Source organism: Aulonocara stuartgranti (genome assembly GCF_965226115.1).
Source record: "Aulonocara stuartgranti genome assembly, chromosome: 22".
Taxonomy (NCBI): Eukaryota; Metazoa; Chordata; class Actinopteri; order Cichliformes; family Cichlidae; genus Aulonocara; species Aulonocara stuartgranti.
The window spans coordinates 17,776,777-17,800,668 of record NC_138957.1 but is presented as its reverse complement, the minus strand read 5'-3'; the positions used below and the strand labels follow the sequence as shown (position 1 = coordinate 17,800,668).

General features: G+C 40.2%; 1 protein-coding gene across 2 annotated transcripts; it reads right to left on the bottom strand.

Annotated features, from left to right (window-relative positions):
• Nucleotides 1–1,136: 1,136 nt before the first annotated feature.
• Nucleotides 1,137–7,077, bottom strand: sla1a (Src like adaptor 1a). 2 transcript variants are annotated; one of them, XM_082522702.1, is made up of 8 exons: nucleotides 6,894–7,077; nucleotides 6,397–6,493; nucleotides 5,954–6,053; nucleotides 5,664–5,750; nucleotides 5,304–5,407; nucleotides 4,616–4,747; nucleotides 4,005–4,134; nucleotides 1,137–2,506 (listed from the first exon to the last, which is right to left on the bottom strand). In XM_082522702.1, the coding sequence occupies exons 2-8, from the start codon at nucleotides 6,467–6,469 to the stop codon at nucleotides 2,305–2,307; spliced, it is 828 nt and encodes a 275-aa protein (XP_082378828.1). In that variant the 5' UTR covers nucleotides 6,470–6,493; nucleotides 6,894–7,077; the 3' UTR covers nucleotides 1,137–2,304. The 2 variants fall into 2 exon arrangements, with proteins under 2 accessions (XP_082378828.1, XP_082378829.1); XM_082522703.1 differs by lacking the exon at nucleotides 6,894–7,077 and adding an exon at nucleotides 6,580–6,845.
• Between the last annotated feature and the right edge of the window lie 16,815 nt (nucleotides 7,078–23,892).

Here is a 23,892-nt window from a genome sequence, read left to right as displayed (position 1 = left end):
CGCCAAAGTTGTAGCGCATATGTTCTGGAACGTAAAGCAATTTCCTGAACTATTCTTCTACAACATACATTCTCTGCAAATGCTCCAAGGCTCATTTCATTTTCTCTAAACCCTTTCCTCTTCATCAAAATCATTTCATCATTTTTTTTTAAATATTTCAGAATGTAAAAGAGGTCAAACAGTCCAGTATTTCATATATTTTTGTTATTTTCTGTATGCAAACACAGGCCAAACGCAGACCTGTGCTTTAACCTCTAGGACACTGTTCCTTTTTCAGCCATAATGCACTACACGTAGTTGAAATTTTCCCACACATCTGACTGATTCGACAGCTCTTCTGCTTGCTTCCTCGGACGCGTTCGTCATTCTTAGTTTCAGACTCGAAAACATCGGCAGTTTTGCTCGGGTTCATTGCAGATTTGCAGTAAGATATGATCTTATTAAAAAGAAGTTGTTCCATAAGACCTTGCAGAATAGCGGAAGTTGAGCAAATATCAATAGGCCGACTGTGTGTTTGTGAAGAAATCAGAATTCAGAAGTTCTCAGAAATTTCCCATCATGCCGCCACATCAGATGAACAGTGGGTACAGTATTAAATCTGAGAGGGTGAATGAAAAACAGGATGCTTTGACTTTTGTTCTCATGGGCTCACATTTGCCTAAAGAAATCTCATGCTAAATAGGGGGAAGCCCAAATCCCTTTCTATTTGGTTAACAGCTCATTTTCTCAAAAGGGGCAGTCTTTTTTTTTTTTTTTTTATATCTTTTTTCTCTCCATTTTTCAGCACTGGTGCAGAAAGTGCAAAATATATGCATGAGTTGCAAATGGTGCACAGACAAGCATGATGATAAGAGATTGGTAATGAAACTAATTGATGACTATTCGCTAATTTGGTTCAGTGAACTGTTACGTTAACAGTAAACCTAACCTTGAATCACAATATGCTTTTTTGATGTTGTTGTTTTTGGGGTTTTTATACGCAGCAGTCGTCCTCGGGTTGAGTCCTGAGCTTCACACACCTTCACAGCTGGTGGGATATTTTTGTCTTACTTTTAGGTCATGTGCGTGTTTTTCTGCTTAAATTTAAACATGCAGTACACCGATGTTTACCAGAAATACTGTGACCTCTCTAATGGTTAGTATTGCAGTTGACTGGTCTTTATTCCCATGAAACATTAAATAAAACACAAGGCAAAAAAGCATCAGACTATTACCATAACAGCCATACCTGTAATTGATTGATACATGAAACATGATAACTGGTACATATTAATTATATACAGTATTCACACGATCCTGTTGCACTAGTAACACTAAAATATTGTTACCAAGCCCGGTAACGATATTTGTAACCTGAGTTGCTCAAGTTAGATAAATTATTACACAGGAACATACATTTCAGTGTTTAGGAAACATTAATAAACTAAAAGAAAATTACAAGAAGAAGAAAAAAAACTATTTTGTGAACAACCCACACAGCATATATTATTGATAAACCATTTGGAGCCTTATCGTGCTTCACAGAAGTGATTATTTTCCACCCTCTGGGGATATTTAAAGGGCCAGTTCACTCAAATTACTAAAGCGGATTATATTTTTTACAACCTCTGTCTATACACATGGTCTCACTCTCTTGATCGGTGGGTCACACCACAATGAAAGCCATTAATTAGAGGTTGGTTGTTGATAACTGCGACACTGGCTTGTGTAGTGAATCTCATAGTGAGAATTAATATTGAATGACAAATCGTAGGATGGCAACTATAAGAGGAAGCCACATTTCGCTCAATCCCCCCTATATTTGTGTGTGAATAAATCACTGGTTGAGACACACTCATTATATGATCTTCATCTTCAATGCATCAATTTAGCCCCCAAATTCAAATGATCTGAGTTTGCCTGTGTCTCAATATGACCATTTTACCATAGTAATAAAACTTAAAATAGTTTGAAAGCCACAAAAAGCCATATGCATATAATTAGAATCTCTCCCACATCACTCATCACACCATAATGCCAAGCTTTGTTTTTCCGCCCTGCGTTCGGGTATTCACATCTAAATTGCACCGTCATCCAGTTCAACTACTTCACAAGTGTAATTGGTCATGCGATTTGCGTTATTGTTAAAAGTACTTCAAAGTGCTCAAAGTAGAAACAATGAAACGCCTCGATGTTTTGGGGTAATAGTTTCGGCTCAGTACTGTTCTCTGCTGGCTCTGAAGGAATCGTTAGTAGATTTCAGAGGAAGTTGTCTACTGGCCTCCACTTAAAAATAGTCCGGTCTTTTTAGCTTCACTGTTGCATCTAGAAGTCCTCGTCATAGTCAGTGTTCGGAAGGCCATTTTCAGGAAGCACATACAGCGATTTGCTTTTCTTCTTCCTGTTATCTGATTTCACCCGTGAAGGGTCTTGATCGCCAGCAAAGGACAGGTAGGCAGCGATGCTGTTCCTGACTCCATAGCTCACCATGTTTTCGTTGCAGGCGTCTGTGCTGACCAGCTGGTTCCTGTAAAGTGTAGAGAAGAATACAATTAATCCCACCTTAGAATAAGGACAAACCTTCAGTAAAATGCTGGATTTGAGTGCAGTGGTCAGGTTCTTTGTTTTTTTTACTCAGTTTCAGCATTTAATGTGTTTTCTAACCTGTAGCCTCATTCACACATTTTTTCTTCTTCACATACGTAAGCACTTTTAACCTAACATTTAAACAGGTGCATTAGGGACAATTCAAAGTTCAGTCTGTCGCCCAAAGAAATTTCAAAATGGAGCCAGAGGCTGAACCACTGACCTTCACATTTAACCGTTAACCAGGCTCCACCTCCACAGCTCCCTCAGATATTCATTGCTGCCTCTTGTTTAGTGTCATGATTCACCGATTTCTTTATAAAATATCTTTTGCATATTTAATAAAGATTAAAAAAAGGAAACTTATAACCGTCATACCATGGTTATTATAACTAAACTTAAAATGTAACTTAAAACTTAAATGGAAACTAAATATTAAAAAATAATAATTTCTGAAAACCAAAATTAAAGTGAAAAATAGACTTTTGAAAAAAAAAACATGAATGGAAACAATTTTGTGATCTTAGAAAAATATATAACATAAATTGAAAATAATGAGGAAATACTGTATCATGGGTTTTAGTATTTGTTCGTTTGGTAAAGATTTAATTACAGCTTGTCAGATGAGACACTGGTGGACATGTTGATTGTGGCTCCTGAGTGTCAGCTGTTTTTTTCCTGCTTTTCCTAAATCTTGCCTCTGACAAATGCCCTCCATACAATAATAAATAAAGAATAAACAGTGTAAACAGTTACGGTGAATTAACAGAAACAGAACATCCAGGGCAACAGTGCTTTGTTCTGTTACTCCACTGTGAGCTTTCTGTTGTTGAAGCTCAAATATATCCCCATGATACTGTTGCACAAAGTTGGTTAGATGCTGGCTGTAGATTTTTTTTTAACAGTGCTTAAATGTGTTTTTCATTAAAATGCATTAAAATTGTATCTCAAAGGCTTAACGTTAAGGCGGGACAAAGATGGCAATTTTGAATTTTATTCAGTTCAGTTCAGCTCAGTGTTATTTATATCGTGCCAAATCACCATAATAGTCACCTCAATGCACTTTGTACAGTAAGGTAAAAACCCTACAGTAATACAAGAGAACCTTATTAATCAGACCACCCTCTATGAGGCAACACTTGGCATCAGTGGGAAGGAAAACCTCCCTTTTAACAGGAAGACCGAAGAACCAGCTTCAGGGAGGGGCACACAACATGCACTGTCACACTAACATGCTTCTAACTTGATCTTCTGACAAAGGCCAGCTCCCAATGTTGCAGTTTTAAAATAAAGTGGACAGACTTTTCCCCCCAGTTCTTCCCTGCACATGCTCCTCCACTGGGCAGCTTTTGTGCAATTCTGGCTCACAAATATTCAAATAAACACACTTCATGGCTGTCGCCTTCATAGCAAAATATTTATTTGAATCTCATCTGTACCTGTCTACTTTGTTCCAGTCAAAGTTGCGTCGCATCACTACAGGTGGAGCTCCAAGACTTGCATCTGGCGGCTGAATCGTGCCAGACAGGCAGGGCGAGGTCAGCACACAGCATAACCCATCTGCAGAATCTGAAAATGCAACAATAGGGGAAGTAAAATACAGCCCCCAGGCAAGACGAGCAAAGAACAAACATAAAGTTGCAAAATTTGCATGAACCACTCAACACTTGACCGCTCTAGCAAACATACAAAGCAAACTTATATATGTGTCAAGAGTATTGCACTACTTCAGCAATTATCACAACCGCTTTTCCTCACTGTGTACACAACAGTGCTTATCAAACATGCAAGTTGTATCTCATTTCCCGTTGTGTTCCAAAAATATTCTTTCAGTGGAGGAAATATATATAGAGGCTGAAACACTGATAACAAATACTTCTATATTAAGAACATGAAACTGTATTTTTGTTCATCTAAGCGTGTGTGGTTTCTGAAGTTCGTTAGTACTTATATGTGTGTGTGTGTGCCCCTACACATGATGAGTTTGTTTACTGTCTCACATGTGAACTAAAGGTCTATGAGAAAGCAACATATTTACGTATCTACTCACCAGAATAATGATTGATCATATCTTCAAGGCATTGGAAAGTGAGACGTGGGGAGATGTAGTACCAGCTGTTGTCAAGTCTGAAGATACGATAGTGCTTTACACTCCTGTGCCTCACTGAGAGCGAATACAGACCTGAGGATGTGACACGCATCGCATGCTTTGAAGACAGGCTTTCAATAATGACATCAATCTTGAAACAAGACCATATGATTAATAACAATAACATCAATAACTACGGCTTTGAGACAAAGCAGAAGCAACGTGAAGTTCAGTCATGTGGTGTAGTTTCCATCTCCTGTCAAGTTTAGTCATTGGATTTATTTATTTATCACAGGTCAATGGGACTTTAGCCCAGTTAGAAGTCATTTCCCTTTTTACGTGTCTTTACAGATATAGTTTGACATTTTGGGAGATAGGCTGTTTGCTTTCCATTCAGCCTAAAGATGCAACCAGCAGGCATTTGGCTTAGCTTAGCTTAGCAGTCATTGGCCTGCTTTATCTAGACCTCAGTAGCAGCTTGCTGCTTCCTCCCCTTTCCAGCTATGGTTAACTGAGCGGTTAATGGTGTGACTATGCTGATGTCCTGTGTCGGTAGTTAAGTCTCAGAGGTAGTTCACGATTGCTTTTAACTTATTCACAGAAACCAAGAATTGGAATCAAATGAAAGTAGTCGTTTACTTGTTCTTACCTCTCTCCCTGGTGCTTTCTCGGACCAGAAAAGAACCCACTCTGTTCCCGGGTAGAAGAAGCAGTTCTTCCGCCTTCTGCCTCTCCACACCTTCAAACAGCCAGCTGATTGAACCAAAAGAAAAATAAAACCCAAATGAGTATTTAATTCCAGATTAAATACTAGTGGGGATAATAATATAAATCACCATATTTATTAAATCAGCACAAACGCAGCTGTAATATAGGGCGCATCACCAATATGTCATGCCCATTCTATTAAAACGACAGCTCGTAAAGCAGAAGGACCTATTTTTATCAAGTTCAAGCAAACCAACCAGACCAGTGGAACGGAAGATAGTGTCAGTGAGGTGTTACTTACCCATGGTACACTCGTGCTACATGGCTGCCGGGTATGTAGTTCTCCTTCCCCGTTTGGATAGAGCGCACTCTCCACCAATAAGCCTCCCTGACAACGACACAGAAGCAAAGAGGAATTAAAAACTGACCTTTTGCCGAGCCACTTCTCTAAATTACACATTTAGAACACTCCATTACAAACAAACCTTTCTTTTTGACTTTGGTTTCCTTTTGCTGCACATAATCTCCAAAACTTTTCTCTTTTCTTTTCTTTTCTTTTTTTCAATTAGAAAAGCAAGCACATGAACTTACTGTGCAACCACTTTGAGCTTTTCTCCCAGTCTGTAGATCGGCTCGCTGATTTCAGGAGCAGGATAGTCCTGGAGCACCACCACCACCTCGTCTTCTGTGCCTGCAAAAACAGTAATATTTGCAGCCTTTACTGGCAGCCAAATGTTGCCGTTGTGATTTAGAAATAACTAAAACTGTCCGAAATCAGTTTTTAAGACTAGATTTGTGATTTCTTATGTGTGTGTACTCGTGATTTGTGTTTAATTGCCTAGGTTCAATTGCCACATCATCATAGGCATGCATAATGAAACATGGCGAAACAGTAAATTCTGGTATTCAAGATATCAGTGTCTCTTCGGTCAGGGATTATCACAGTGACTGTTGTTGCTGCCAAGAGTGCAGAAAGCTCCCAATCTGTAGTTTTTATCAGCCTGCGCTATTTATACACTAAAAGGACATCTTACCCTTCAGAGAGGTTTCAGGGTTTCCGGTGTTGACCTTGTTCTCAGCACTCACACCTCGCATCACATTCCCCATCCTCCAGATGGACTAGACTCCAGCCTGAAGTCAGGACAAAAAGAAAATAGACAGACAGGAATCACTAGTACACGTCTCTCTGCTCTTGATCTTGTAGCCTACATACTGACCATTGAGCTATATCTCAACTGACACATTTGTTGCAAAATGGGGAAGCTGAGGCTAGATGTTATCGAACCTATTTTTCCATTGCAGCACCGAGCTTTGTGTACTAACTAACAGACTGTGAATTTAGATATTGCCACATCATATACCTAAACTTCAAATGATCTTACATAACGCATATTATGATTAATCCATGAAAGCATTTCGACAGATCCTGCCTGTATTTATAAGTCACAGTATGTAGCAAGACAGCTGGCTAGTATGAAGAAGCGACAGGTCCGCTTGAGCAGATGCAGCTCAGCAAAGTGTGAACACTTACTTGCAAAATTTGTGGCTCGTTGTTTCCGATGGCATCAAGGCCAGCGAGAGAGATGATGACCCAAACAGGGCATCGCGGCAGCAGCAGAATCTGGAACTAGAACGGCACCATCTTCACAAGAGTTTACAGGAATGATATGTCACCCACTGGGGTGACAGCTCTGCATCTGACTGCAAACTCACTTCCTGTAATGAAATGAGGAAGAGAGCAGGCAAGAGTGTTGTTGAGAAACACGGTGAAACATGCAAGAAGAGACTTCACAACAGCCTCGCTGTTAGGGAAACCAAAAGCGCCGCTGGGGTTTTTTGTTGTTGACATTTTAAATTTATAGGTGGGCTTTCTTTCATAATGTTTTGGTTTCACAAAGTCAGTGCTGATCGCCAATAGTGAGTGTGCTTTTCCCCCAAAATAACGATGACAGTAATAATCTGTTCAAATCATTCAAGCCCCATGGGGAAGTTTCAAACTTGGTTAGGTGAAACCAGTAGTATTCAAAATGCTAAAATCATATCAGTGTAGTTCTCTTCTTGAAAACCCCTCAAGGGAAGAATAAGAATACTTTGACAGAATCAGCAAAACTACCCTTATTGTTTGTAGACTGTGGGAATTAAGTATCCAGAAAGAAACATCTGACTGTTAGGCAACACTGCTTTTACAACAACTGTCCGTATTTTCAAATCATATACAAAGTTTATAATAGCCTATAGCTTATATTCCATGTTACATGAAAAAAATATATATAAAAAAATACACACAAGCTTCTCTGGCAGTCATGCAACACTTGTGACATCACAAGTGTTTTTCTTGCAGTCTCGAGGTGTTTGTCTCAGGCAGGAACTCATATTACCCTGCATGTTGAAAAGCGGCACTGAAGATGTGTTACAATGGTACCAAACATCCCAATGTGACAAACTGGGAACGTGAGGCTGCGGTAATGTATCCTTTTATTTCTGATCCCACAAATGGAACATGTGGGGTACCACAAAAATGCCAAAAAGTGCTTGGCAGGCCCCCGGCACTGGCAGAGCCCAGTATGTGTCTCCTATGTGCCTTAATTCAACCAACTAACTCTGGACAGCTATTTATAATCTCAGCTAATGTTTAAAAATGTAGTACAAAATATGGTTATGTAACTGTATTTTTCATATTAAAACCTGGATTATTCTTCTTCAAAACAACGCTTTAGTGAAATCTTTAAAAGACTGAGTTAGTCCTTCCTTTTGGTTTTTGGTGGAAAGGGGGATAAGGTTAGCTCTGAGTGATAAAATTCCTAAGAGGAAGTACACAGAGTCATGCATCACATCATGTACCAACTGAACTGCGACTAAACCATGCTTTACGCAGTTCTGTTCTGCGTAGCAGCAGATACTGTGGCTTGGTGGCTACCGTGAGACTCCAGGACTCTAACAGCTGTGGTTGCCAGGAAGGAAGTCTCCACCAGCTTAGAATGAAAATAAATACCAGGTAGTTTGTGTGCTGACCAAATTTACTTTTATCTTTAGAATTTTTAGCACTTCTATGTAGTTTTTTTTTTTTTTTAGCTTTCACAGGACAGTTATCTGTTATGCCATCTCTGTCCTATTCAGGCATTAACAGTCATATGTGGATGACTAAATAGAGAAGAAGGTTTAGCAGTGTGACATGCATCACATTTCACACTAAGCTAACTATAGCTGTACTATTAGAGTGTTACCCGCTATAAACGTGGCAGGGTGTAAAGTAGTGTAAAGAAATGTTGAAAAAGTTGGAAAAGTGATACCAATATAAAATGTTAGTTTAAAAAACAATTTGTATGAATGAAGCTGAAAAAGATGTAAGTAGTAAAAGATGTAAGTAGTAAAAGATGTAAGTAGTATTAGAGCACACAAAGGTAATCGATAATTCTGTAAAGCCTGGAACATTTTTCTTTTTTCTTTCATTACACAGACTTTCTACTTCTTCAGGTCCTGGTTGCTGTCTCTTGCAGTGCCAGGGCGATGTGTGTTTTTGAGTGAATCATACTTTCATCAGACATTACACACGTGAACCAGCGGGGCTGTCCACATTAGCCTCACTTCAATGAGCCTCTTTGTTACTTAAAGATCAGATATTTATTTCCCCTCTTCTTTAAGGCAATTCATTCTCCATCACATGTCTTCCTTTTGAGATCTTTCTAGACTAAGTATTTGTTTACTTGGTCATTTAGACTAACAACAGTGTGTGGGCTAGTGCAGTTATTTAAAAACATAGGAAATGAAATTATAAGTGGGCATTACACCACCAAACGCTGTTATTGTTTCCATTACTTGTAAAACAATGACTTGAAACCCAGTCCTGTTTTTACTGAGATCTGCGTTCTATGATCTCTTATACATTGTTCTTTATTATTTATCCATACATCCAACCATTTATCTTCTCCTGCTTACCCAGTTACCAGTGGAGGAAATATACATAGATGGTGAAACACTTCATATGTATTGCAGGTGCTGCAGTTTAAGCAGAGAAGTCCAGGTTTTCCCCTCCATGGCGACTTCTTCCATCCCACTCAGGAGCACATAAAGGTCAGTTAAAATTCCAAGACAACTGCCTTGGTTCAGTTGGCTCGGGAAAATATTTCCTTTATTATACATTTCTTAAATAAAAAGACCTATTTCAAGATGCTGTCTGTGAAGTCATAAATATATCCTGTAGATCATTCATCGGATAATCCATTGTTTTACATTTATGTCTGTGAAGGTTCTCAGTCATCCAGGTCATTGTAGCCTAGAACTGAAGAAGCTTCTCGGATGAGAGGTGAAATGTCTTAAAGCAACTTAAAGAAGTCCAGACGTTTTACATTTATCTGATTCAGCGTCATGGTGGAGGAGGATGGAACCTATCCCAGCTGTCAAGGGGCAAGAAGCAGGGTACATCCAGGACAGGTCACTGGTCTGATAGCACTCACACTTAGTGTCAGTTTAAAATCACTAATTAGTCTAAACCCACTAACTGCATGACTTTAGGAGGAACCCAGAGAACCCACACAGAGAACATATAAACTTCACACAGAAAGACCCTGGCCAGATGTTGGAGTCGAACCCTCCCCTCACCCGCCTGCTGTGAGGAAATAGTACTAACTACTGTGCAACCATTCTACACAGCTGTAAAGGCATATTTGCTAAAATATGCTTATCAGCCCATCAGTACCCTTAGATCTGGGTCGTATAAAAAAACATGTCTTTATTCAAAAGCTGCATACAGCTGCTGTATGTAGAGGTGTCACACTGGCTGTGTTATTATCTTTTGCTGCCAGTCAGTTTCCCATCTTTGATAAAAGTAAAATAGTTTTCAAGTGATTGATGCACCAGTGCTGGTGTATAACGCGTGTTGGGGAAGTTGTGAGGTTTCGCTTTGAAGATGGTCGATGATTTGTAAGCACTGTTTTTATGGGGGTTTGGGGAAGAGAGTAACACCGTTTTTGTTTTTTTTTTACTCCGACTCTCATAAAGACAAAAGCTGTCTGTCTGTGGCTGACGCTGGCCTCTGCTGCCAGAGGCTACTGTGCTGCAGTCTGGATGTGTTTGAACATTTCAAGGAGAATTGACCGCCACGCCCTCTTTCTAAAATTACTAAATTACTAGCTGTGAGGAATTCCCATCATATTTTTTTTCCTCTAAATCAAGACACACTCGGATGCCTTGAACCTCTTAAAGCAAGATGTGAGCGCTGCTGTAATGAATCGCTCCACAGTTCCTCTTTTTCCTAAAAAACAATACACATTCCTCTTGTTTGGACACTGAGACTTGGTGTTTATGTGGTCGCTGTGCTCTCCCACAGTAATAAGCAGTATCTAAATACAGAAGCAAAACTGACCCCACTGGACTCTAAACCACAGAACTGACAGGAACGGGCGTGAACTGCTTACATTTGCTTCTGAATATATCTGAACATTTTTAATGTTTTTTGAGAACAGTTTTTATCCACAGGCTTTATATGTTTGTAGCACTTTTACGTTTTAAAAAACAAAATCCAAATTATGCGTGCAAAAAAAGCTAAAATCCTTCAGCAGTTAACCTGTTATTATTAATATAATGTAGTCACTGTATGTGGGTCATTCAGGCATCTGGAGCATCTTATCCACTAAACCGTCTGTGGGAGTCGTCCCTCCCTGCTTCTCCCATCTATTAATGCATTCCTCTGAACTTCCAATGATATTCCTTTGAATTTTGGCAGCAGTGTTATTTCTATTTGCTAATTTAACAAATCAAAACAATCGTATTGACCAAGAGTTTTCCCCAAAGTCTGTTTCAGCAGACCCGTTTTGGGGATTTTAATGGCAACATAATTGGACAAAATTGCATGCAGAAATGTGTTTTTGCAAACCACTGTATCATTATCATGGACTTTGTGACGAAAGAGGGCACAGAACTGAAAAGTCGCCCACTGTATAATCTCTCCTGGCTGCCAGTGAAGCAGAAACAGACTTCCACAGAGAATTAACAACAACAACGTCTTAGACATGAATGCCTCGCCGGTCCTTAAACATTAAGTCCAGTCAGCTACAATAAATGAAGCCTGACATGACGCCATAGGAAAGTATTACTCATGACAATTACATCACTAACATTACTATGAACTGTGACCACTATAAAGACAAAACGCTACTGGGAAATGTGGATGGCATTGTGTTAAGCAGAACTGTGGCTACCTTTTTACCTTTTGTCAAAATAACTGTATTATCTGAACTCAAATACTAAAACCAGTTTTACTGCAGGGTCAGCAAAGGCAGTTTTATTGGGGTTGGTTTCACATGCCTGTGTATGCGCACTATGTCTGTCTGTACAATGTATGCATGTGCATGCAAACCTGCTTGCCATCCAGTTTCCATGTCAGCACTGCCTATATCTAGTGATAAAAGCATGCAGCTTGTGATGGCGTGTGATAGCTCAGCTGATATCCTGTTTAATTTTACATTATCAGCAAGTGTTTGTTGATTTGTGAAACTGCATTTTCACTTATTTCTTATAGGGTGCCAGTTACAATTTTCCTTTCTTTTTGTTATATGTGCCGTATATATACAGTAAATACTTTGTGCATAGTTAAATGTTTATATAGTAAATGTGGTCAAAGTGTCAAATAATGAAGCCAGTGTATTTAAAATCATCCAAAAGCTTCTAGTTCAGATCCAAAGGTTCAGCTTTCATCATTTGACTTATATTGATATCTAGGAAATAGCCAGAAAACACAGCTGCTGCTGTAAATGTCATGAAAAACATTAAACTTATAAATTGAATACGTAATTTGTAAGTATTCTATTAGTTTTTTGTACCTAGGTCTAAATACATGATGACACATATCACAGATCGTAACTCCAGGCTGCTTCTTATGAAAATCTCGTCTCATTCTTTGTTACCTGAATATTTCATTCAGGTTATTTTCTTGAAGTTTCACAACAATTTTACAGGCTGAGTGAAACACGCTTCTGTTAACACTCACAAGCTACCAGGTTACCTGCTTGTTAATATCTCATGAGCCAATCACTTGGCAGCACCTGGGTACATTTAGGCACCCAGAGTCAGTCAAGGTGACCTGCTGAAGTTCAAACCTAGCTTTAGAATGGGAAAGAATGAATTTAAATGTGGCGTGTTTGTTGGTGTCAGACAGGCTCGTCTGAGTATTTCAGAAACTGATGATCTGCTGGGATTTTCCAACACAATTTTTCCTCAGAATTTTCTGAAAAAGAGAAAATACCCAGTGAGCAGCAGTTCTCTGGAAGAACATTTCTTGTTGATGCCAGAGGTCAGAGGAGACTGTTTCCAACTGAAAGAAAGGCAACAGTAACTTAAATAACCAGTCATTATGAGAAAGGTAAACAGGGCTGAAACAGAAGACCATCTCTGAAGGCACAGCATGTCGACCCTTGAAGCAGATGGGTCACAGCGGTAGAAGACCACACCAGGTGCCACTCCTCCCAGTGAAGAACAGCAAACTGAGGCTATAAGTTGCTTGTCTGAGGAGTCTTAACTCCTGCAATAATGTTTAGGTGGCAGGGTCATAGTTTGACATATACAACATGAAAGCATGGATCCATTCTGTCTAGTGTCATCATCAGGCTGCTGTTTGTGGTATAATTATGTAGAGGATGTTTTTCTTGGCACACTTTCAGTTGCTTGGAACCAACTGAGCATCTTTTAAACACCATGGCCTACCTGTGCATTTTTGCTGACCGTGGTGGCTGCTTCCAATATAGCAGTGAGCACGAAGCTACTTAAATACCCTCCACAGTCACGAAATCTAAATCCAACAGAGCACCTTTGGACTGGTGGAACAGGAGGTGGAACTGGATGTGCAGCCAAAACATTTGCAGGACCTTTGTGATGATATCAAGTAAATATGGACCAACATCTCTGAGGTAAGTTTCCAGCAGCTTTTTGAATCTGTGCCATAAAGAATTAATACAGTTCTGAGGGCAAAACGTGGTCCAACTCAGCACTAGGAAAGTGTCGGTAATAAAGTGTCTGGTGAGTTTCTGTCTGAGTATAACAAGTAAAGTGATCAGCATAAAATCTCTTCAAGACAGTAAGGGTATCCAAGGTTTTCCAGGACAGATGTGACATTGTGCAAGCAAGTATGAGGTGCGGTCTTGCTGTAATCGTGCCATTAAATTAACAGTTCCACCTGCACTCTAATCCCTAAAGCTGTGCTCTGCAAATAGTAAAAGTGTTCCATCATTTAAGCTCTTTAAGCTCTGTAACCAGTGCTTCCATTAGGGTCACCTGTGTATTTTTATGTCAGCCACACCCTCCAGTTTCATGTGCACACTCACACATGCACACAGTGAGGATAATGCCAGTCTTCACGTGCAGGGTTGGGTAACTATTGGTTACTTTGCCAGCCAGCCCTGTCAAGCCCATAATGAGAGTCTGCATCAGTGGACTCACTCACTCCCTTCAGCAACGCAGATGGGAGTTTACAGTTTATCGCTGCATCATCATCTGTTACCCACTTATTACAGGGCTGTGGGCTGTTTTCGTGCCGCATGTCTTCGCTGTGCACCTGCAAAAGTATGTCCACCCACTGAAGGCACACTGCTGTTTCCAAGACATCTAAATCCCTAAAAGCCCCAGAGCCAGATCTGATGTGCAGCATGTGTTTAGTAACTTGAAACATATACTGAGTGATGTACAAATGTGTGGAATGTAATAATTGAGCAGATTTTGTCATCTAAGCGCTGTGATCTTTGCTATCTTGGTAGAAGGGTATATTTTTCGAGAGTGATGTTTGTAAAGACAAATAATAACATATTTTAAGTTCAGTGAAATCACTGGTGGAAAGTGATCTTACTAGTTCAAGTAAAGAGAAGGAATATGAATGAACACAAACAACACTGAGTCTTTTGGGGTTATGTTGAGTAGCAAATAAGTAGCTGATGATTGTACTTTTGAAGGAAAAGTTAAGCCAAGTGAGAGTTACATAATACAGGAAGCCCTCAAAATGTTTTTTCCACTGGCTGCTTTACAGATCATTGAGGACCTGCTGGTACTCCAGGCTGATTATTGGCTTTATTACTTTTCTGAGAAACAGTCCTCAGTGGAGCAGTGAAAATTTACTACCAACAGTTCTTTAATTTACACTCTACTTACTGTGCAGCCATGACTGTTAAAGCTTATCAGCCTATTAGAATATAGACCACATATGAACGCACAACACTGGTGTGCTTGATGTTAGACAGACTGTGATGCTTGGCACAAAGCAGACTAATATATGCATGAAATAAAAGTCTTTGTAACACTCAAGCCTTTGTAGACATAACCTAACAGTCTGCATTCTTTAAAGTGAATCTATACAACTCTGGACAAAACATAATCCTATCTTAGAAATAAAAGGACACACATGTTTTCAGAAGGCTATATCCGTATTTCATATTGGTATGTTCAGTAGTTTGACGTTGCTAATATTAGATACCGAGAAATCGAGAAAATTGCTATGCTGACATTACTGAATTAGTTCTGCTTTTTAGAGTTTCTAACAGTATCCTGTTATTGCCACATGCTGATTAGCTAATTGTGAACAGTTAAAAAGTTGCCTTTGAGCCCAATATAAAAGACAATTAGATGCCATCTGAAGCCGCGACTGACCAACGCACACTTGCATTATTTAATCAGAGCACAGGGTTGTATTGTATCTGTTATAATTATGTTCCTCAAGTTTTTTATTCAGCCTCCAAAATGAGGTATCTTTAGAGTTAGGTTTTGCAACATTAAACAGATGAGAAAGATGGCCGTGGTATTTTCAGTAATAAACAAAAACACTTGAGATGGTAAATGGCCTGCATTTGTATAGCGCTTTTCTAGTCCATAGAATGTAGCTTCACACTACATTCAGTCATCCACCCATTCACACACACATTCACACACTGGCGATAGCAAGCTACATTGTAGCCACAGCTGCCCTGGGGCGCACTGACAGAGGCGAGGCTGCCGGACAAAGGCGCCACCGGGCCCTCTGACCACCACCAGTAGGCAAACATGGGGTTAGTATCTTGCCCAAGGATATTTGGCATGCAGCCAGGATGCAGCCTGGGATCGAACCACCGACCTTCTGATTAGTGGCTGACCTGCTCTGCCACCTGAGCTACAGCCACCTTCGGAGGTACTTCGGAGAGGGTCTGCCCTCAGGTCACAACTGTATGCAGACATTGTGTGCAGCTATTAACCGCTGTGCAGGAACATATTACATGGCTCTGTGTTGACACTCCTGAAGAGACGTCCACTTTTTGTTGTTTTCCACCCTGTGTGTAATTGGACCTCATTCCTTCCCATTACCAGCTTTACAGACCAGAATAGGGTAGAGGAAAAAATAGACTGGTGCTGTGTAATGCTCTGTCTTAAAAGGATCCAAAAAAAGAATCGCTGTTGTACCATCGCGGCTTTAACTGGTCCCTGCAGGTTTTCGGTTGTGACTGCAGACAGATGTTGAAAGCGTGGTTTGAGTTGTGGTGGGTTTTCTGGGGATGTGCTCAGCTTTAAATCGTGTTTACGACTTCGCTTTGCTTTTGAGAAAATCCATTCACCTCACGACGGTTCCAAGATTCCTCTAACCTTTTGAATTTCTCTGAGCCCTTGCAATGAGGTTTTGCAGGTTTTAAACCCTTTCAAATGTTAGACCCAGTGCATGGTGTCATTTCAACAGTAACACAATGCATTTCCATTTTAAGCCATTCATTATTCAGAAACCATTAGTTTGATAGGGTCAGAGTGAGTGGTAAATAGCCAAATAAATGTGAATTACTGAATCCACAGCATTTTATAGCCCATTTGGTGTTAGCTGAACTCTGTGTGCGCGCGCGTGTGTGTACACACATAGGAGGTATCAATAGATCGACATCTGGTGAAAAATCTAAGCAAAGGCCTGATCTCTATAACCAGCACAGAAAAAATGAGGTCTTCAAAATCACATATCCCGAGGCCAGCCAGCCCTTTTGAGATAAGGGATCAGTCAGGATTAACACTCCAAGACAAAGCATTCCAAGGGCGGGCTTGGCCCATACGTTAAGAAATGCCAAGACTTCAACAAAATGTTCATTTACGACCAAGGCATATCCCAAAACAGCATCATGTTTGTGTTTTTCAACCATAGAAGTCAAAGTCTGCACAGAGCTAAAGGAAACATAAGCCAGTGTTTGGTTTGAATTGCAGCCAAAGTCATAGTGAGCTGAAATGTGTATGCCTCACTGGGCTGCTTATTGCTGATCTACACACAGATACTATAAAAGAGGACTTTTGTTTAAAGTGGTGATCTTGAGAGCAGTCGGCATCATAAAGCATCCTAAATCCACCTCTTGCCGGCCAAAAACCAAACAAATGAACAAAGCACTGCAGCAGCTGGGTGCAGGCACATTGTCTCGCAAACCTACAGTGCAACGAGAAAGTATTCACCCCCTCTGTATTTTTAGGCTTTAACAAGTTAGTGTTAAGAAGACAAATACGTTTTTAAAACATTGTTGAAAACATTAGTCTAACATCCCATTTCATCTGTCACCATCTTGTTTTTAAGGGTGAGCTGACTTAAATTAAAGCATCTCTCGCCAAAGCAACGTGTGAATCACAAGGAAGCTGCACCCCAGAGTATGCCCTTCTTTATCTTTTTTTTCACACTAAATGAGGCCATAATTTACAAAATGAGTGTCGTGCTGTATTGAAGGAGAAGACTCGAAATGAACATTTGAGATCGTAAACTCGTGAAGAAAACATTTAAATCAAGAAGAGAAGTAGGATTCTTTTACCGCAGACTGTTATGCAACCAGATGACCTGCCTCCTACTGGATATTATGAAGAACGCATGTTTCAAGGTCTGCATTAACTAGCTTCACTTTTTATATCACGTCCACCTTGTGCTTACAGTCTCATAGCCATTTTCCACTAGTACCTACTCAGCTAGACATGATCAGTCTTGCTGGTTTTCCTTTACAGTCAAGAACCACCTGATGTGCACAGCGTCGTTATAACAATGCGGTCGAAAGTCCCATGACATCATTTTAAAAATGGCGGGTTTTGATTTTGGGAAGGAGTCTTTCTCATGACTCATTGAGTGACGCCACTGACTAGCCAATCAGTGGCATGCAGTCTACTGACATCATGTTTTCGGATCGCCTGGGATCACTTGGAACCCCAGCCGAGTAGGTACTAAAAAAATCTCCTTGAAAAGCATTCAGTTCATCCAAAATGCTACAGCAAGAGTAGTGACAGGGACTTGAAAGAGCGAGCATATTTCTCCTACATTGGCTTCCCTTGATTGGCCCCCTGTTAAATCCAGAATTGAATTCAAAATCCTCCTTCTCACATTGAAGATCTTGAATAATCAGTCCCCATCTTATCTTAATGACCTTGTAGTACCATATCACCCCATCAGAGCACTTTGCTCTCACACTGCAGGCTTACCTGTTGTTCCTAGAGTATTTAAAAGTAGAATGGGAGGGAGAGACTTCAGTTTTCAGGCCCCTCTTCTGTGGAACCAGCTTCCAGTTTGGATTCGGGAGACAGACACTATCTCTACTTTTAAGATTAGGCTTAAATTGTTCCTTTTTGCTTAAGCATATAGTTAAGGTTGGGTCAGGTGACCCTGAATCCTCCCTTAGTTATGCTGCAATAGATGAAGGCTGCTGGGGGATTTCCATGATGTCACCTTTTTCACTCACTATGTGTTCATAGACCTCTCTGCATTGTTATTAATCTCTGTCTCTCTTCCACAGCATGTCTTTTATCCTGTCTTCCTTCTCTCACCCCAGCTGGTCACATCAGACGGCCGCCCCTCCCTCAGCCTGGTTCTGCCGGAGGTTTCTTCCTGTTAAAAGGGAGTTTTTCCTTCCCACTGTCGCCAAAGTGCTTGCTCATATGGGGTCATATGATTGATGGTTTTTCTCTGTATGTATTATTGTAGGGTCTACCTTCTAATATAAAGCACCTTGAGGCGACTGTTGTTGTGATTTGGCGCTGTATAAATAAAACTGAATTGAATAAAAAAGTACCTGATGGTTCACCTAATGGAAAACCCTAAAAACAGAGGTGAGCCGTGCCGTGCTGAGACAACCCCAATGGAAAAGGGCTAAATGTGATGAACATATACTTAAGTGAGAAGAGAAAAAACAATCAACAATCAATAAAATAAAATCTTAAAATGGGTCTCAAACCTGAGAGCTACAATTTTTTTCTCTTTTTGTTTCCATGCAGCATGTCGATTATTATAATATGTTGAATAATCTGTTATAGTCTAACCGGGTAGTTACAACATTACGATTTTTGGGAATTTGTATAAAAGCTCAGTTACACGAGTGGAAATGCAGCGTGTGTTTGCACATACAGGCCAGCATTTCACTATTCATCTGAAGTCAATTATACGGAGTCAGCAGCACTGGATCGAAATCTAAAATCAAAGATGCTTTTGGCACTGCTGTGACTTAATAGCCTATCCACTTAACAACAAAAACAGGCATGAATGGAAAGTCAGCTTTCATATAAATGTCTGTATTCATCATTTTAATTCACTAAAGACAGTATCATTTATAAAGTTGTGCAATCTGACGAGAATAAGACCAGTGTGTGCAATTCACCCATTAAATTAAGAGTTAATTAGCTGAATTGGATGTGGAATAATTTGAGCTTAGTTTCGATTTGACCAGTACACATGTGCTGCTGGTTTTTCTTGGAAGGTCAACAGCCGTCAATTATCCCGCATTAGCCGGTAAACAGTGTTCACAAATGCCTCCATCGTGAGCAATCGTTGCCTATTAAACTGCCCCAACCTTATGTGAGACTCTTGGAGCTCAGCAGATGTTTTCCTCAGTCCAGCAGTCTCAGACCACAGCTATATAAAGACAGTATAATTACTGGACCAGTCTGAGCACGGCGTGCCATGCCCTTTTTCTGGCAAACACACACAGATATACACAAATCCCCTGTACACTTTAAGCAAGACCTACATATGGTTCACAAAATTCAAGCTACGTGATATTGGCTTGCTGTAGGGATCAGTTTTAGGGCCTTGATAACAAATTGAAGTGACATCCACTGCTGCTAGCCGCTGCTGTTTCTGCTGGTTCTCTCGATTTTTGTAACCTGGCACCTTGTACGATCGTGTTGGTTTGCGATATATCGATGCAGAAGCTCAGAGACTCACACTTTACAGGGGAGATGTTGCAACAGTTTGAAAAGATGAGACTTTGTGGAAAATTCCTTCTGCTCATATACCAGCGCTGTGTCAGTGCTGCCTGATACCTGTCGCTCAGGAGAATACTGCAGCGAGTGTGTGCAGCATGCAAAGCGACGATTGCGGTGGGTATGCTGGGGCCCTTATCGCTCACTGTTTCCCAGGGTAGGGGATGTTGAGAGCAACGAGAGAGGAAACATAAGTGCAGCAAGCGGTGCTATGGGCCAAAAACCAAACTGACTGGAAACTACGCTGATAAATTCAGTCGGGCTTTAGTCCAGGTGTTCTCATTTCAAAGCACCTTGTGACTGGTTCTTTTCTTTAAAAGCTTTATATAAATAACTTGTGCTTAGTTACTTTTACTTATAGTGCTAGGTGGTTATAGTGACAGCTTCAGGTGATAATCGTACATATTGCACCTTTGAAGTGCCAGCGGAAAGAAAAACAAAATCTCAGCCTGTTGTTTAAAAAGCACATTTGTTCAGAATGATCATCTCTTTATTCTTATTTGATTTTATTTATTGCTGCTAAAGTTACTCTAACTTTAATGACCTCTTAACCTTTTTTTTTGAAAGTGCAGTCTGTATGTCTTTGATTTTGAGGCCAGTAGCTACAAAGGAAAATGTTCCCACACATGTACTGTACCACGAAAGAACTATTTTATGCATCACCTTAGCGGTGTCTGTTCGCCTCGAGGTGTTGTAAACTCATTCTCCCGTTCTAAGGAGGATTACCGACTCCACTTGACTTTGAAGCTGTAAGATTTCCAAAACATGGTTTGACTTCAAGGCTTCTCTGGGAGTTGAGGGGATTTTAATGAGGGGATTTTAATGAGGGGATTTTCGGTTTGACCAGCTATGCAGGACTTGAGTGGTAGATGGTCAGTTTCTAGAATCAGGTCATCTGTCACACTTTTTTTTAACCTGAACTACCTCACCCACATGACACTTGGGGTAGTAATAGAGGGCATAATGTGGGTCAGCAATAGTTGTGTTCGGAGATGTTTCTGTCAAGGATTTCAATACACAATGACACAAACTGAGACTGAATTTGCATGAATGGGTGACAGAAATGTGTCTGTTTCCTGCTTAATGCATGTTGGGATTAAAGCAATAATGCCACATTTAGATTACATTAAAGACTTGAAACACTAGGAAACAGCTTGACTTGCTCTGAAGCCTTTAAGGCGGTGACGTCCACTTATAAAGCTTTTAAAGCAGCTCTTTCTTCAGTTGTTTATCCTTATTAAGGCAAAGCTCTTGGCAAAAATACACATATCACATTTTTAGAATTGTACAGTTTTATAAATGCAGGTTTGATCTGGGTGTGGCTCACAAATAAAGGCTGTTACTTGTAAAATGTTTGAGATCCCCCGCCTCTTAGCACCATCTGAGTCATTGAACACCCATAATTCAAGTGAGCCGAGAACACGGAGCTATATTGAAAACAGAGCAGCCGTCACCTCAGACCTGGTTTTCATTTTTAGCTATTTCTGTTCAATTGACCTCAACATGCAAAAATAAGTAGCACACTACTGAGCTCATACTACTCAAACATCTAATTATTCTTGCTGTTGGTCCGTTTATAGGTTAGTTACCATATCAGAACCGAAAATAGAAGACAAATGCAAACATGAAACATGAGAGCACGAACAAGCTACGGCTCGTTTTCTTTCTCTGAATTGTTTCAGAAGAGGTTTTGCATTGTTCAAAGAGGCAGCCTGTGTTAGTTTTAGAGAATTAAAGAGAGAAGCATCAGGAGCACTAATGAAGACAACGAGCAAACAGCATTTTTTGGGGTCTATAGTTTTGCTTTTGGCCTTATTAACTTGTGAAATTAAGACAACCATGTATAATGGATTTTGTAAGTTCTATGATTTCTACTACTTGTCTCTTATGCAACTGCATAAGTACACATCTAAGCCTGAGTCCTGATCTCGTCAGGGTAATGGTACAGTAGTTCCTTACAGATCACTGTTATACACAAGGAAGCCATGAAAGGGAAAAAAGGAATCAAAAGAATTTCTTGGAAAAGTACAACTTCAGAATTGTCTAAATGATGCTAAACAAGTGGTTTTAGATTCCTGTGTTTCAGAGAAAGCTGGAACACTGAGTAAAATGGAAATATGAACAAATCGTTTAGACCCTGAAGGTGGCATTGTGGTTGTATCACAGCAAGAAGGTTCTTGGTTTGTAGGGAGGTTAGGTTAACTGGTAATTTTAAACTGGCTGTAGGTGTAGATGTGAGTGTGAATGGCTGTAAATGTCTTCCTGTGTTATCACTGCGTTAGTGATAGACTTCTAACCCTATCCAGGATACACTCTGCCACTAGCACAGCGTCTGTTGAGATAAAGTCATGTGAAAGTGAAAGACGCCTTTTCAGATCTAAGGTTTCCTTATTAGGACATTAAGAACTAATGTCCTAGAATAACACATGAAATTTTACACTGTCATTATACAGTGAGAAAGACTATTCATAACTAGAAAATACTGAAGACAGCTGTCAGTCGTCCCAGCAAATTCATCTCAAGGTCAGAGCGTGTCACGCTAAGAGAAGCTCCAACACACCTAAAATCTACATGTTTAATGTTAAACTTCATCACAATACGATTAGAAAACGCCTGAACAAGTTTTGCTTGCTTGCAAGTGTTTGCAGAGGAAAGCATCTTCTCTCTTAAAAGAACCTGGCAGCAGTGCTTACGTTTGCAAAACTACATCTGAGCAAACCACAACACTTCTGGAGCAACGTCCTTTGGACAGACCAGACCAAAGTGGAGACCAAGTGTTTGGTCATAATGCACAGTGCTGCATTAAGCAAAAGACAAACACAGAACATCAGTACAAAGATCAAGACATAAACGGTGAAGCACGGTGGTGGACGGGTGATAATTCGGGCACCTTGCTGTCACTGAATCAACCATGAACTGAAAAAGAAAAGAATCAGTGTTGCAATGACCCTGTCATAGTGCAGACCTCAACCCAATTGCTCAAACGCTGATGCGGGACCTTGACAGAGCTGCGCATAAACAAATGCCCACAAACCTCAAAAACTGAAGCAACGTTGTAAAGAACAACTGACCAAAATTATTTCTCAATGATGTGAGAGACTGTCGAAGTCACACTGGAAATGATTTCTTAAACTTATTGCTGAGAAAAGTGGTTCTACGAGGTCCTGAATCATGCCACATACTTTGTCACACACTGCTTCTTCATCGTCTTTTTTGTTCAATAAATAACATAATATATAATAAAGTTTGTATTTAAATAATTTCGAGAGGGACCAGAGGATTATTTTGTTTTATTAACCATGGAATTGAAAGAGGGTGCACGTTCTTTCCTCACATGACTGTAGCCTCAGTAGCTTTGCTATAGTTCACTGATAGAAATCACTGATAAAAGCCTGACTTTAAAATGCAGAATCTAAACCTAGTGGAAAACCTCAGCATGGCTCTGTCTGTGTTTTATATGCAGGTGTGGTTTATATATGTAATTTTCTTTCTTTTTCTGGTACATTTTTAGCTGACCTTTATGGATGGAGCAAAAGCTGCGTTCGCTGAAAATGGTTCCTAAAAGTGACCATGAACCCACACAGTGTCTACTTTAATTGACTGCCACCTAAAGGCAATAATTAATATCAGCACTAGTTTCTCACAGTGTTGAATTCCCCCATCATTACTCATGAAAGATTTTACCTCACAGCTTTCAAAGAGGAAAAAAAGACAAAAGTAATGTCTTAGGAAACGAAAGAAATGAAAAGATACACAATCTTAGATGATGGGGAAAAAACCTTTGATAACAACTGAAATTGGAGGTTGGAGGTTAACGGGCTTCAGCCCTGCTTCAGCAGGAGTAAGGATGAGAAGGTGGGGAGACCAGCAGAGATGGAAAGTAAAGAGAAGCTGAGTTTTAGAGTAAGGAAAGAAGAGAGAGACAGAGTGCATTGTGCTGTGGATGGGGCGGGTCATCCTGGTCAGGGCAAAGAGGAAAGCCTGCTCAGATCAGTCCAGAAGCTGACAGCTCTCTGACAGGGATTAGACGACTGCCTGTAAATAATAGGGGTTCAGACCTGGGGCACTTTGCTCTTTGACAAAGTGTTCATTTCTCATCCATCACTCTTTCCTTCTCTCTGTTGCCTGTGGGGTCGAATTCTCACAGACGTTTGGTTATTCTGGGTGAGACTCAGCAGACTAAAAGCAAAAGGTGCTGTGGTAAAAGGTGCAGCATTACTCAAATACAAGAGTTTCCATATGGCGCATTTGGTGCTCACCTGCATCTCCTCAATGTGACACATTCAAATTTCCAGAAAAATGAAAGGAAAGCAAAGTAGCAGACTGTG

What these genes read in the sequence shown, in the direction of transcription:
- sla1a (XM_082522702.1), bottom strand. Translation starts at nt 6,469, where the DNA reads ATGGGGAATGTGATGCGAGGTGTGAGTGCTGAGAACAAGGTCAACACC. An exon ending in CCCTGAAACCTCTCTGAAGG is followed by an intron (nt 6,054 to 6,396) that starts GTAAGATGTCCT and finishes CTGTTTTTGCAG; the next exon opens with GCACAGAAGACGAGGTGGTG. An exon ending in GACTGGAACAAAGTAGACAG is followed by an intron (nt 2,507 to 4,004) that starts GTACAGATGAGA and finishes TACACTTTACAG; the next exon opens with GAACCAGCTGGTCAGCACAG.